Consider the following 16,523-nt stretch of genomic DNA (forward strand, 5'->3'; position numbering starts at 1 on the left):
AGTTAAATCATTTCTATGGCATAAAATAGCTTGATAGCATATCAGCCTGTCTGTTTTGTTATTTGCTAGTCTCCAACAAAAGGTGTGGTAAAATTATTAATTTGTGAATGCCTAAGCATCTCTCCAAATCTAGAATACACTTTTCTGTTTTCACAACTACCCATAAAGAGGAGTTAGTTTTGCTTCCCTAGTATTTTCAGTTTCATTCTTATACATGCTGTTATTTTTTAACTCTTTTCAGCTGCCCTGCAGAGTGTGTTTCCCCAGACAGAGCTGGGTGTTTTTCTCTCTCTCAGCAAGAAGGACAAAGAGCGACAACTGAAAGAACTTACCATGATTGTCACAGGAATTCGGTTATTCAACAAGGACTGTGGGAAAGGAGGAGAAGGCATTGATGACTGTAGGTATATTACTAAATTAAAATTATGAGCCCTAAGAAAGACTTTTCTTGCCTCTAGCTCCATGACTTCATGCTACTCAAGATAAGCAGGATTGGCCCAGTGTCAGTAAGCCTGAAGGGAAAACAAACCATTAGATGAATGAATTGTGTAATGCTTAAGGCCAATCAATGCAAATGTCAAAATGGTACTGTCAAAATATTTACAGTAGAGCATACCTTTAATCTAATATTGCATGAGATGTTAGAAATCCATGAGGCAGAAAATACATAAATTCTGATAATTTAGGGTAATTTCTCCCGATTCTTCTTGAATACTCAAAAATCTCTTAAATCTTGAGCCCTTCTAGTTGTTTAGATAACTATAATGATGTAAACTGATGGACTGGAATCTTTTTGAGTGTGCAGCCAGATAGCCCAAAATAGTAAGTCCAAAGAGATGGCTAAACTTCCTTGTTGCTCTTATTTTTGACTCCCTCCTTAAAATATAAGGAGTACTTGTGGCACCTTAGAGACTAACCAATTTATTTGAGCATGAGCTTTCGTGAGCCACAGCTCACTTCATCAGATGTGTACCGTGGAAACTGCAGCAGACTTTATATACACACAGAGAATATGAAACAATACCTCCTCCCACCCCACTGTCCTGCTGGTAATAGCTTATCTAAAGTGATCAACAGGTGGGCCATTTCCAGCACAAATCCAGGTTTTCTCACCCTCCACCCCCCCACACAAATTCACTCTCCTGCTGGTGCTAGCCCATCCAAAGTGACAACTCTTTACATAATCAAGTCGGGCTATTTCCTGCATAGATCCAGGTTTTCTCACTTCCCCCCCACCCCCATACACACACAAACTCACTCTCCTGCTGGTAATAGCTCATCTAAACTGACCACTCTCCAAGTTTAAATCCAAGTTAAACCAGAATATCTGGGGGGAGGGGGGGTAGGAAAAAACAAGAGGAAACAGGCTACCTTGCATAATGACTTAGCCACTCCCAGTCTCTATTTAAGCCTAAATTAATAGTATCCAATTTGCAAATGAATTCCAATTCAGCAGTTTCTCGCTGGAGTCTGGATTTGAAGTTTTTTTGTTTTAAGATAGCGACCTTCATGTCTGTGATTGCGTGACCAGAGAGATTGAAGTGTTCTCCGACTGGTTTATGAATGTTATAATTCTTGACATCTGATTTGTGTCCATTTATTCTTTTACGTAGAGACTGTCCAGTTTGACCAATGTACATGGCAGAGGGGCATTGCTGGCACATGATGGCATATATCACATTGGTGGATGTGCAGGTGAACGAGCCTCTGATAGTGTGGCTGATGTTATTAGGCTGATGTTTGTGCTGGAAATGGCCCACCTGTTGATCACTTTAGATAAGCTATTACCAGCAGGACAGTGGGGTGGGAGGAGGTATTGTTTCATATTCTCTGTGTGTATATAAAGTCTGCTGCAGTTTCCACGGTACACATCTGATGAAGTGAGCTGTGGCTCACGAAAGCTCATGCTCAAATAAATTGGTTAGTCTCTAAGGTGCCACAAGTACTCCTTTTCTTTTTGCGAATACAGACTAACACGGCTGTTCCTCTGAAACTTAAAATATAGAGTCATAGAGTTTAAAGCCAGAAGGGACCACTAGATCATCTAGTATGACCTCCTGTATATCACTGGTCACCAACACCACCCAGCACCTGCACACTAAATCCAACAACAGAAATGACACCAAACTAAATGAGAGCCACTGGAGACTAAACTATTATGTGGCACACACAGAAAATAGGAAGGACCAAGGTGCACCAGTGCAGGAGGCCCCTGCAGGGGCAGGGAAATGATTAAATGATAGAGACCCAGATAATTCTGGCAAGTAAGTGACCAACATCCACATGCTGCAGAGAAGGCAAAAAAACCCCAAGGTCACTGCCAATCTGATGTTGGAAAATTTCTTTCCTGGCTCCATGTATATAGGAATCAGTTAGACCCTGAGCATATGAGCAAGAACCAGCCAGCCAAGCATCTGAGAGAGAGAATGTTCAAATGCCGCCTCATAGCCCTGGCCTACCCAGTGCTCTGTCTCCAGTTGTTGCTATCCCTGATGCTTCAGAAGAAGGAAATTTTTTTAAAAAAACCCTCTCAAAATGCAGGGGCAATGGGGAGGAATCCCTTCTTGACCCCTGCTGGTGGCCAACTGAAACCCTGAAGCATGAGCTTTAGGGACATAAGCCAGAAGTGAGCCCCACGTCTGTTGAGCCCTGCACCCTGCAATCAACCAACGTTATTAAATATTTCATTGCTAAACGTATCAGAATTATTATTTAAATGGCTGTTCAATAGAAATAAAATTGCAATATATATGATATATTGTAATCTACGTAGTTTAATTGTATTTCCATGTAGAGGCTAAGACACTATATGTAAAATGTTCTAATACCTCTGAATGAATGATGTTATACAAAAATAAATAATAACATGTACTGTGAGTTGTGAACATGCAAATAATCAACTATGCTACTGATTATTTCGATAATCGAGATAATACTTTGCACTTAGAGCACCTTTAATTCAAGGTTCTTAGTGCTCTTCACAAAGGTATATACAGCATTATTACCCCTCTTTACAGATTGAAAAATAGAGATTAATTGAAGAGTTTTATGTGATTTTTCTAAAGATCATACAGGAAATTGTGGGCAGAGCTGACTGGATAGAAATCAACAGTTTTGCCACTCAGATCGTCTCTCTGAGTCTAACCACTACAACACACTGCTTCTGCTGCTTTTCTATGTTTTAGTGTTAAGTCACATATAAAGAGGAATGCATAATAAAACCCCACATGACACAACTGTCTGCTCTGAGTGTGCACACTTATCTCTTTTGCATGTGCAGATGTCTATTTGCACATCCAAATGTAGAATGTAGTGGATGCACGCCTGTTTACACCCTCCTTTGATAATGAGGCTCTAAGGAAGAAGAGTTAATTATAAAACCATCAGTTCAAAGATTTTGGACTCCCATTGGGCAGCTTATGGAATTTTGTGGTTTTTTTGTAATGTGCCATGTCCAGTAAGAACAAAAATAGTTCATTTTAATCAGCAATATTATATTTTTATCTTTTTCTGGGCTTATATAGACCCATTACCATACTATGTGAGCATCTCATAAATGTGAATTAATTCATTCCCATAACACCTTTAATTATTATTATCCCAGTTTCACAGATGGGGAAACAGAGGCACATAAGTGATTTACCCAGAGTCACGCACACAATTTTGGAAGAGCCCAATATTGAACCAAGACCTTCTGAAAAGCTAATTTTCCATAATCCTAGATCAGGGGCGGGCAAACTTTTTGGCCTGAGGGTCATATCAGGTTTCCAAAATTGTATGAAGGGCCGGTTAGGGGAGGCTGTGTCTCCCCAAACAGCCAGGCATGGCCTGGCCATCACCTCCAATCTGACCCCCCTCCCACCCTGCTTCTTTCCCCCTGAGGGCTCCCCCGGGACTCCTGCCCCATCCAACCCCCCTGTTCCCCGCCCTCTGACCGCCCCGACCCCTATCCACACCCCCGACCCCTGACCACACCCCCAAACTCCCCTGCCCTCAATCCACCCCCAGCCCTTGCCCCCTTACCACGCTGCTTGGAGCACCGGTGGCTGGGTCAGGCCGCGGCTCTGCAACTGTGCTGCCCGGCCGCCCAGAGCATTGCAGTGGCAGTGCGGTGTGCTGAGGCTGCGGGGTAGCGGGAGCTGCGGGGAAGGGCCAGGGCCTAGCCTCCCGGGCCAGCAGCTCAGGGGCCGGGCAGGAGGGTCCCACGGGCCAGATGTGGCCCACCTCTGTCATAGACTATACTGTAGTATTTTCCTCACAGTATAGTTGTCATTGGTAAAAACCATTTGACCAGCAATGTATGTAATGGTTGGGTCTTGTGAACAAATTTTGGAAATGTGTGATGTCTCAGAATAAGAGCTTGCACTCAGAAATCTGTTGGAGGATTCCTCTGATCAAAGTATTGAACTGAAAATATTAACTATCAAGCATGATTACCATGATGTGTTTCTATATCTGTTACCTTCCTATGTATCTCATACTAAATCTGCATAAATAGTGCCAGCTATTCTGAATGAAGCCATCCCAGCAGCCACGCAGCCTATTGATGCAGAGCTTCGTGCCTCCCAAGATCTGGCATACCGCTACACAGCTGTCTTGGAAATGAAGCATGAGAGCCCACACAGAAATATAGAATCTAGATTATCTATGTTAAAGGAAGCACTTTTCAATGTGAGACAACATGAAGCCTTCCTCTGCATCATTCTGGTGAGATATCACATTATATCTTATGGATTCTTTAGGATATCTTAATATGAAATTTCAGCGTAAATTGCATTTTACAAAGTAAAATAGGGGTATATGTTTGAGGAAAGAAATCCTGGTGCTGTGTTTGAGCTGTGCAGCTAGAATGATATGTTAAAAGTTCATGCTTCAGGGATTCAGCCGGCCACCTGCAGGGGTCAGGAAGGGATTTTACACATCCCCAATGTTATCTCTTTCCTCTGAAGCATCAGGAATGGACACTGCTGGAGATGGGACATTGGAGGGGGAAGGCCAAGGCTATGAGTTGACACCAAGAATTCTCTCTCTCAGGCACTTGACTGGCTGGTTCTTGCTCACATGCTCACGGTCTAGCTGTTTGCCATGTGTGAGGTCAGGAAGGAATTTTCCCTCATGTCAGATTAGCAGTGACCTTTGGGGGGTTTCGCCTTCCTCTGCAGCATGTGGGTATGGGTCACTTTCCAGGAGTATTTGAGTATATCTCATTTAATGATTTTCCTGCCATTGTGGGGGCCTCCTGTTCTCTGCATGTGGCACATACTGGTCTAGTCTCCTGTGGGTTGTAATACATTGCTCTGATTTCAGTTGTTGGGTTTAGTATGTGGGTGGGTGCTGGATGGTGTTGGGGACCTGTGATCTACAGGAGGTCAGACGAGATGATCTAGTGGTCCCTTCTGGCTGTAAAATTCTGACTCTATTTAGAAGTTAGGTTGCATGCCACCCCTTAAAATATAACTGCCCAAAAAGAGGCAGAATGCAAATACCCAAATAGTTTCTGATAGCTATTTATTTTTCTGTGACTGTATCCTTACCTGAGGTATGTTCTCTTTCCAGTCTGATGTGATCACGTGTGCACGAGAAGTTGAAATGATGGACAAGCAGTTTGCAGCACAAATAGAGCAGTTAAAAAACACTGTTAAAGCAAAGACTGCTGTACCTACGTCACAAGTTTTCGTAAGCATTTGAAATGCAAAAGTATTATTTTCTGAACAAAAGCAAATGAGAAAAATCACTTTTATTGTCTACAATACTAACATAATATTTATGTTGCAGTATCATGTGACATGGTTCACATAAATTTCATGTTGAATTAGGAAAAAAGATCTTATTTTCTGTATCTGTCTAATAGTGTTCCACAGACACAGCTACCTTGACATCTATTCATTTGCTTTAAAAAAGTTAAAAGGATTTGTTATTACACCTGCTTTGAGTTGATAATTGTGGTTTTACAAACATATTTTCCTATTTTTTTTAATATTTCTTTTTCTTTCCTGTTGCTTTGCGAAAGACATAAAAACAGGGAAAACTAACTCTAGGTGAATAGAGAAAATGATTATGCCAAAAGTGATGTTAAATGCATAGAATAGCTCTAAAAATAGATTTTCTCTATTCCTTTTCTTTAAAGTAGCCTTAAATATTACTTGTAACAATAGTAGGTAGAAATATTCAGAGATGAGAGTTTTAAGTTAATGATGCTTCACTATTGCATTATGTTGGAATAGCCTTGGCTCAGAGTCTTCTATCCATATTATTTTGAAACTAGGGCTGTGCAAACCTACACATGGTCATTCTTATTTGGGTTCTTATTTTTAGCTGGGAAGATATGTAATAAAGTAGTCACTATCTTGTCCACTTTCTGTCATAATTAGTTATAATAAACATTTTGGAAGGGATCTTAAACCTCATGCTTCATGGCTTAAGTAAATCTCTAACTGTTAGAGAGCCTCATGAGACCTAATGTGGGGGGACAGATTATCCCACATCTACCTTCTTTAGGGTTCTTATACCTTCCTGGGAAGCATCTGGTGCTGCCCACTGTCAAAGAGAGGATACTGGACTAGATGCCTCTTGGGTCTGATCCAGTGTAGCTGTTTCTATATGCCCGTTGATCTTACAAATCCTGTCCTTTTAGCAGACACCCCTTTCTTCTATCCTGCTACCCAGAGCAATTCTTTCTCTTTGTCTTCTCTCTCCCTATACTGTTCATTTTTATTATGAGGGCCAAAAACATACTTGTCACTTTACAAGCAAACAAGAAGACACATCATCCCTGTCCTAAGGAGTTTACCATAGATTTCCTTTCTTGAATAGCTTCTATGTACCATGTTATTTGCCTGTTTTCTTCACTTCTGTTAGCAACAGAATATGTACAAGATACTTGATTCCATCTGTGCTCTTGCAGGTAGAACTTTCCCCATCACAAGACCACTTAATCCTACTTGTCTTCAAATTGCTGCAGAGAAGTTGTATTGTGTAAGAGCATCAGGAGATTTTTTAATTCAGCATTTGTAGCACAGGGTCTGGATTGAGAATGTAGCAGACAAGCATTTTAGAGTATAGAGTAGGCTCACTCATTTTCCAACAATTGAGTTACAGAAGGTTATGATACTATTTGCAGTAAAAATTATTTTGCTGTCATTCCTCTGTTTTCATTTCTTGTGTCCATAGCATTTCATGATAGTGATGCTGATGAACAACAGAGCTAACTCCCATAACAATTCTTATCATGGCTCCATTAACATGAATGCTAATGTGCTAGGATGAATTTTAAGTTCATTGAATGTATTCCTGATGTCGAGGGAGCCCTTTTCTACTGTGCTAAGATCTGAAAACTTGAAGATGCCTGTGTTAACATTCAAAATTTATTCGGCATAGTCAAGAATGTAATTATTTTCTACTGGCCATTTCCTCAGTGATTTCAAATATGTTACAACAGGCCCATTTTCTCCAATTGTCTTTGAAATCTGTATCTGTACTAAACTGTTTTGGGACTGAGGGAAAATGAGAGGAACAAAGGCTGAAATTTGTCTATGCCTAGGTCTGTTTGTGTTTCTTTTTATAGTTAACCTGAATACAGGAATTTCTTCTTTATTGCCTTCCTCTGCCTATCTTTTCATTTTGCATTTATATTATTATATTTGTGGGGAGGAGGAGAGACTCTTTTCCAATATAATTCAGAAAACTGCCTCCAATGTTTCCCCAAAATGTTTTTATTACTTTTAAAGTAAATTTAAATGGTTTCTAGGATTTGGGCCTGATCTTGCAAGCCCTTCACTGGGATTTCTGAGTGCAGAGGGCATGCAGGATTGGGCCCCTTGTGTTTAACAGTTGTATTTGTGACTATTGTTTACAGTATTTGTTTAATTATACAGACAAAGCAAATGTAGATTTCAGGTCTTTCTTATTATTTTCTAGCCTATCTTTCTTGCACTATCTAACCTCTGGACGAGCTTTCAGGATGAGATATTGCTGCTGAGTTTCCTGACTAATTTGACAGTCAGTCTACAGCAGTTCTTGGGAATCCATGCACAACTCTTTCCTGATGATGTGATGGAGTCGCTTCTCGAAGGAGTGACTGTGAAGAATGATGAGCAAAGGATAAAGGAAACCATGGGTACTGAAAGTTATCACATTTCCTTTTTCCTGTTTGAGTCCTTGTATGATTTTGTGACTTAAATCCTGTTTCTAAAAAGAGCAACATTCCTATCTAAAGCAGGACCTGACCCTGAAAATCTTTATTGACATAGGGGTCCTTACCCAATAGTCCTATTGAGGGCAACAGAATTTTTGGGTGCTCAGGACTACATATGAGCACTTAATGCTTTACAGAACTGGACTCTTACTTTCTTGATGAAAACATGGTTTACATATAATTGGTACACATCTTCTGAAAACTGAGAGGAAAACAGTGCTCGGACGCCAATACCTGCTCCCTGGGATAGTGCTACTATTTATTCTACATTATCAGTGTGCTGCTATACCTGGGACTGCTGCTGTTCCCCGTGAAGTCAATGGACACTTTGCCACTAATTTCTGTAGGTGTGAGATCAGACCTTTTTCATCTAAGACCCTGTCACTGCTGTAGTTGAAATTTTGCTAGTAATACTCTTGGGAAGAGCATGTGAGATGGAATTCAGATGCAATTTTTAAAGTTACTCCTATGACATAAGCTACTAAATTGTTCTTTATGTTAAACTTGTAAGCACCTTGAGATATCTTCATATATTTTCCCATAATACTTACCAAAATGGGACCCTGATTCCTATTGGAGCAACTGGGTGCTATGTTAAATAAACTAGGGAAATACAACCTAGATGGAGCTGCTATAAGGTGGGTGCATAACTAATTGGAAAAACATTCCTAGAGGTACTTATCAGTGGTTCACAGTCAAGCCAGAAGTGCATATTGAGTGGGGTGCTGCAGGGATCAGTTCTGGGTCCAGTTCTGTTCAGTAATTTCATTAATGATTTAGATAATGGTATAGAGAATACATTTCTAAAGTTTGCAGACGATACCAAGTTGGGAGGGGTTGCTTTGGAGGATAGAATTAAAATCAAAATAATCTGGATGAACTGGAGAGATGGTCTGAAGTAAATAGGATGAAATTCCATAAGGACATATGCCAAGTACTCCACTCAGGAAGGAACAATCAGTTGCACACATACAAAATGGGAAATGACTGCCAGCGAAGGAGTACTGCAAAAAGGGATCTGGGAGTCATAGTGGATCACAAGCTAAATATGAGTCAACAGTGTAATGCTGTTGCAAAAAAACCAAATATCATTCTGGAATGTATTAGCAGGAGTCTTGTAAGTAAGACACGAGAAGTAATTCTTCTGCTCTACTCCATGCTGATTAGGCCTCAACTGGAGTATTGTGTCCAGTTCTGGGAGCCATATTTCAGGAAAGATAGGGACAAATTGGAGAAAGTCCAGGGAAGAGCAACAAAAATGATTGAAGGTCTAAAAAGCATGACTTATGAGGGAAGATTGAAAAAATTGAGTTTATTTAGTCTGGAGAAGAGAAGACTGCGAGGGAACATGATAACATTTTCAAGTACATAAAAGGTTGTTACAAAGAGCAGTGAGAAAAATTGTTCTTGTTAACCTCTGAGGAAAGGGTAAGAAGCAATGGTCTTAAATTACAACAAGAGTGGCTTAGGTGGGACATTAGGAAAAACTTCCTGTCAGAGTGGTTAAGCACTGGAATAAATTGCCTAGGGAGGTTGTGGAATATCTGTCATTGGAGATTTTTAAGAGCAGGCTAGACAAACGCCTGTCAGGGGTGGTCTAGATAATACTTAATCCTGCCATGAGTGGAAGATGACCTCTTGAGGTCTCTTCCAGTCCTACAATTCTATGATAATATAAACAATAAATACTAAAAAGAGTCTTCAGTATAGGCGGAGCCAATCAGAGGTGGGGCCAGGAGGGCCATTTGGCCTGTGCCTCAAGCTCAAAGGGGGCCTCAAATTTAGACACTTGTTAAGTTTTTGGCATTTGATAAGTTTCACAACTTGTTGTTATGCGCATTCCAATCAGACCAAAATGTGACACGCTCTCTCAGCTTAGAGCTGCAAATTTAAGCAAATAAAAGATGTGATTTCGTAAAAGACATAATTTTTTTGTTAACTGATATGGATTTTGTCATATTAAAGAGTTAAAAATGTTAATAAATATTAATAAAAATATATCCATTTGGCCCAAGATTAGACTGTGATGAACGTGTCCTCTAGATCAGCTGATTATATAAACAAACCACTACTAGTGGCTGGTGCTGGATCAAGTGCATGTTGAAAGGAAGAGAATTGTTACATTTTAGTGTCTTTATAGTTTTACGTCTAGTTGACTAAGGAATTATTTATGTGTGAGAATTCCTCATTATTATCTTCATATGGTAGCTAAAAGAGGTGACTGGTTGGTTGGTTGAGCCCTAGCTTGGTAGCTTGGCCATTATCCTAGGCTTTCGTAGTCTATAGGCCCAGATTCAAGGTGAAAATGTGTGAGGACAATCGTGTACAGTGAGTTTTGTGAGGACACACATTTGAAATTTGTGGACATTATCCTTCTGTCTGTATCCGTGTCTGTGTTTACTATATATATGTCATCCCTTTGTCTTCAGTTCAGCCTATTACATTATACCTTGCATGCTCCAGTGTTGATTCCATGATAAGGATAATAACCTGTCTGACTGTTTCATTTTGTGTTCTTAATTAGTATTCCTTCATTTTAAGTCTTTTCAGTATTTGTGTACCATTCAGCATTTGTGTACATGTTTACAGTAGAAGATTTCAAATGTAGATAAGCTACTTATTTACAGCAGAATATTTCAAGTGTGGATAGGCTACATATTGACCAAATAGATTACTATGAAGAGGAGATTTGAAAGTGGTGCAAGCAAGAGACGGCAAAAACAGCTGAGTGAAGCAGCAGCTACGAGCTCAAAGCCAATATCTTCATTTCTCAAACCACTAGAAAACACACCTTATCCAACAAACAATGCTACAGATAATGAAAACTCTGCAACTGCAACAGGTGATAATTCATTGCCAATATCTGAACATGAGGACAGTAGTCAAGAAGGAGATGTGCCAACAGTAACAGATGCAGCAGAAGATCCTGTGTACTATCAAGAAACTCAACATCAACAGGAAGATGTAGATTTTATGCAGCAAGAGCAATTCATGAGTACTACAGGTTTGACTGTGACTGACATTGGAATTATGACAAGAGCAATGCTGCCCAAATGCAATCTTTTCTTTAAATTAGTTGTTTTGAAATTCCAAATAACATTCCACGAGATGCTGATAATCATGCTTTCTCTACTCGTCTGCTGACAAAAACTCTTCCAAATGGTGAGACCTGCACAAAGAGACTGGTTATGCTGGAGTGAGGAAAAACAATCTCTGTACTGTTCACCCTGCTTCATTTTGAACAAAAGTGCTGCAAATGCATCAGTTCTCTCTGATCAGTCAGGATGGAGAATCAACAGAGGTTGGAGAAAATTGAAAGACCGAATACCATCACATGAGAGTTCAGCGTCACACAAAGAAAACTATGTTACATGGAAATCATCCAGTAGGGCAGCATCAGCTGAAAGTTCAGTTGAGAATTTACTCTTGATTGAACTCTCTACAGAAACTAATAACTGGAAAAAACTTCTTGACCACATCCTGAATGTCATCCTTTTTCTTTCTGAGCGGGGATTGGCTTTCTTTGGTTCCAGTCAACGTTCTGGTAATCGTGCAAATGGAAACTTTCTAGACATAGTTGAGCTCCTCAGCAAATATGACCTACTTTTATCAGAGCATGTTAAACATGTTCGAGAATCGCAAGAGAGTCAAAAGAGCATGCGAGTCCATTATCTCTCCACACGCATACAAAATGAGTTTATTGAGCGTTGTGTGTCATTCGTACAAACACTTTTTGATGAGATTTGAAATGTCAAGTATTTTTCAATCATTGTTGATGCCACTCCAGATTGTTTTCACAAGGAACAGACTACTATGCTTATTCGATATGTTAAGATTGTAGATAGCTCAAAATTTTCATTTGAAGAAAGGTTTATTTTGTTTGATAATTTCACGAGAAAAACTGGAAAAGAAATTGCTGCTCAAGTACTAGCAATTCTAGAAGGTTTTAAGTTAGATTTTCAAGTCTGCATTGGTCAAGCCTATGACAATGGATCTAATATGGTGGGGAAGTACAAAGGTGTACAAGCAGTTCTGCCTGAGCATAATTCAAACTGTATTTTCTCCAGCTGTAGAAACCACACACTAAACCTTTTAGGTGTTGACTGTGCAAGGAGGCAATTACTCCTTGTGCAATTGTGCAAGGAGGCAATTACTTACTTTGGAACTTTTCAGGAAATGTACAATATCTTCAGTAGCAGTCCACAAAGGTGAGAAATTCTGAAGCAATATCTTCCTGTTTCACTGCATGCGATGTTCAAAACTAGATGGTCTGCACGGATTGATGGTGTTCAACCAGTTGTGCAGCATTTGAATTCCGTGACAAAGGCTTTAAATGAGCTTGAATCTCTCAATCTCTCAATCTCACTGCACAGGCTCAAACTGAACTTCAGTCTATTCAGAAGCACATGTCCAAATTTGAATGCATTCTGATATCATCTTTGTAGATGAAGCTACTTACAATGATCCACCAAACTAATCTGGTAATTGAAGCACACAGTGCCACACTTGATGTTGAGAGGGATAATGTTGAAAGTCTTATCAATGACATTCAACAGATTCGTGAACAATGGCATGCGATCCTGACTGAGTCCAAATTAGTAGGACAGAATATTGGCATTTCATCTGAGTTCCTCACCAATCGCAACTTACCTACTGAATCTGATGCCGAGCAGCATGATGGGGTCAATGTCTTCCTTGTCTTCATTGACTCTATTCAATCAGGTCTTACATGTCGATTTGAGTCACTGTGACTAATTCGTACCCTTTTGGGATTTCTTTGGCAGTTCAACAGACAGAGTAATGAAGATCTACTTTCTGCAGCTGAACGATTTCAGCAACAGTACAACAAAGAAATCTCAAAAGATCTCAGTGTTGAGGTCATCTTCCTCAAACGAATATATTCCACGAACTTTAAATTGGATTTCAAGCCAAAGGAATTGCTTCAAGAAATACTCGAACTTGGACTCTCTGGGGTGTTTCCTAATATCATAATTGCATTGCGTATTTTTGTGTTTGCCTACATCAGTGGCTCAGGTGAACGCACCTTCAACATGTTGAAGCAGGTAAAGAACTATCACCATTCAACTATGGGACAAGAGCGTTTGAATGGGCTCGCCATGCTTAATATCAACTGCGACATTGCACGAAAGCTAGATTTTTCATCAATAATTAGTGCATTTGCACAGAAAAAGGCTAGAAAAGCATTTGTTAAATAAAAAAAATATTCAAATTATGTCTCACTCTTTTCTTTGGTGCCGTATTTTGTTTTCATGTGTCATCATTTTTTATTTTTATTATGGCTAGGGACCTCAAAAGCTGGAAGTAGCCCAGGCCTCTCTGGACCTCTGAGAGGGCCTGAGTATAGGTATGAATTTATATCATAAAGTACAGCTTTACCTATTATTAAAGTATGTATATAAATACATCCAGTTAAAATGCCACATTGATTTTAGAAAAAAGAAAAGGAGTACTTGTGGCACCTTAGAGACTAGCAAATTTATTTGAGCATAAGCTTTCGTGAGCTACAGCTCACTTCATCGTTGTAGCTCACGAAAACTTATGCTCAAATAAATTTGTTAGTCTCTAAGGTGCCACAAGTACTCCTTTTCTTTTTGCGAATACAAACTAACACGGCTACTACTCTGAAACTATTGATTTTAGAAATGCCCTGCACTTTAATAATTCAGGATTCCTTGTGTTTTGCTTTGTCTGTTTATGCCTTCTGAAACCTCTGAGATGGAAAAAAAGAACAGTTTAATTCATTAGGGATATTAGGTTATCAGAAATATTTGTTCAGGGAGTTGTCGCTACCAATTAACCAAGTTCTGCTGTAGTGGATTTGAAACAAATGGGTGAGTTTAAAACAATGGCTGAAATTATTAGATTTTACCTTCTGTTTGTGGCCATGTGCTTCCAAGGAAAACCTACACTACTAGAATGCCTGGAGGCAGTCTACCACCAAAAAATAAGTAGGCCATGGTGAACCGGGGCCTGATTTTCAAAAGTGCTAAGTGTTCCCGCTCCTGTGGAAACCAGTGGAGCTGTGGGCGTTCAACACTTCAGGCCACAATGTGTTAAAGCATGATTGAACTCCCTTTGAGATTCCCATTAAATCACCTTTTAGGCATCATGTATTTTATTGTCATCTTTCCTTTGCCAAATTCTCTTTCAGGAATCAAAGTAAATGTTTCTGATTTCAAGGAACAAGAGTGGCTTTTTCCAGAAACCACATCTAATTTTGATCAGTTGTTAATCCAGTACCGTGGGTTTTGTGCTCACACACTTGCTGAAAAAGATGGCCTCCTCCTCCCAGGTGTGTTCTGTATTATTATTAATATTATTATTTGTATTATTGGTGCCTAGAGTTAGAAGAATTTGTTCTTACTGTAAATATGCATACATTAGCAAAAAAGTACATTTAAAGACATATACTCGTGTGTTTCCTTCTGTGCAAACATGCAAACTAGAATAATTCATTGAACACTTTTGCACTTTATACCTAATGTGTAGTTCTAATAATCCTCTGTGTTTTTGAGTGTGTGTGAAATTATAATTAGTGTTCATATAACCATATGTTCTGGACTTGGCTATGTTGTTCATACCTTTCGTCCCAGCAACCTTTCCAGCTCAAATATGTCTCTACCTAAGTTCCCTCTAAGCTGGGCAGCTGTGCGGCCGCACAGCTGGCTATTAAGCACTGTGTAGGCACTCAGGGCTGTGGCAGAGAGAGATGCCTCTCCCCGGACCTGCTGTGGTGCCGCTCCTCTGACCCAGCCCAGCCTTGGACCTGCCGCAGGCAGGGGACAGGTGCCCTTCCCCCAGCCCTGAGCCAGCCCAGCCTGGACCTGCTGTGGCTGGGGGACAGGTGCCCCAGCCCCAACCCAGCCGGGCCTGGATCTGCTGCAGCCGGGGGAGAGGTGCCTCTCCCCCCACAAACCCAGGTGCTGCTGTGGGGAGAGAGAACTGGGGGGAGGAGTCCTCTCTCCCCACTGTAACCCCGGGGAGTCCCACTGCACCCCAAACCCCTCATCCCCAGCCCTACCCCAGATCCCACACCACCAGCCGGAGCCCTCACCCCCCCCGCATCCCAGCCCTCTGCCGCAGCCCTGAGCCCCTCCCACACTCTGAACCCCTCAGCCCCACCCCACCACATGAATTTTGTTATGTGTATCAATATGGAGGTGATATGTCACACATCACTTCCATATTGGTGGACATAATAAAATTCGTTCCGCACTTGGATGGGAAAAATTAGAGGGAACCCAGGTCTCTACCTGCTCATCTTTTTTGGTGATACTTTTTAGTAATCCTGTCATTTCTTTCGGTATAACTGATGGTTTGGTTTTGGTTTTTTTGAGGGCATGGGGGCAAAATACCACTGTTTGTAGCAGTAAAAACAAGACTTCTTTAATGGTAGTTCAATTTCCTGACCTACTTAGTATTGTCCTTTGGCATAAAAGAGTAATTAAATTACAATCAATCTTACACAGGAAATTTGCAGGACAGACATTTGCCTATATGTGCAACATAAATGGAAGGGAACATATTTTATATTAACTTGATAGATATGGATGATAAAGTCTGAGTAGTCTTTCTAGTTGTAATTTAAGCATGATCCAGACTATAATAATATCTAGCACTTTTCACCAGTACATTTCAAAGTGCTTTACAAAGGAGATAGATATCATTATCCCTCCCGGGGAACTGAGTGTGAGATGGTCATCATCAGTTCTGATGGTTTGTAGAAGCTGACTTTCACTGTATCTGATTCTACTATGTAATGGAGAGGATTTCTTAATTTTGAAAAAGGTTTAGATTGTAGGTTCTGTTACAATTCCAAAAGTGATGGAGTTAGAGCTGGTTGAGGGAAATGTATACTCATAATTATAGGAGCCCTGTGTGTTGAATGATTTATTGGTTCACTCTTGTTTTTGCTTTATTTGTTAGGAAATCCTGCTGTTGGAATTTTGAAACATAAGGAGAAATATTATGCTTTCAGTTCCAAGGAATCAGCATATGTTTTTGCCCAAAACCCAGATACATTCATTCAGTTGATTGGAGAAAAAGCAAAAGAATGTGCTGAACTTATTCAGCTGCTTGAGCTTCATCATCAGTTTGAATCCCTTGCTCCTTATTCACAGGTATTTACCGCTTACATCCCCTGTTGAATAGGTGATGTGACACTGACCTATCTGTCCTTTTGATTCACTGAAGGGTGCTGGGACCTGGTCAAACTGGAATTAGTGGGACATAGAAAAATGTGTTTTATGGAGACAATACTTTGTCTGAGGATATAGGTAATCCCCTACCCAGCAAAGAGAGTATGTGG

The 16,523-nt window shown here is 40.2% G+C and overlaps 1 protein-coding gene across 3 annotated transcripts in view; it reads left to right on the plus strand.

The window, feature by feature from the left end:
- CFAP206 (cilia and flagella associated protein 206) overlaps positions 1-16,523 on the plus strand; it is a 46,959-nt gene that overhangs the window by 9,749 nt on the left and 20,687 nt on the right. For all 3 annotated transcript variants that reach the window (XM_048845045.2, XM_048845041.2, XM_075126568.1), the window contains exons 7-12: positions 242-400; positions 4,499-4,707; positions 5,557-5,676; positions 7,918-8,116; positions 14,367-14,507; positions 16,142-16,335. In XM_048845045.2, coding sequence (XP_048701002.1) covers positions 242-400; positions 4,499-4,707; positions 5,557-5,676; positions 7,918-8,116; positions 14,367-14,507; positions 16,142-16,335 — 1,022 coding nt within the window. The remainder of the gene's footprint in view (positions 1-241; positions 401-4,498; positions 4,708-5,556; positions 5,677-7,917; positions 8,117-14,366; positions 14,508-16,141; positions 16,336-16,523) is intronic.

This window comes from Caretta caretta, chromosome 3 (genome assembly GCF_965140235.1).
Source record: "Caretta caretta isolate rCarCar2 chromosome 3, rCarCar1.hap1, whole genome shotgun sequence".
Classification (NCBI taxonomy): domain Eukaryota; kingdom Metazoa; phylum Chordata; order Testudines; family Cheloniidae; genus Caretta; species Caretta caretta.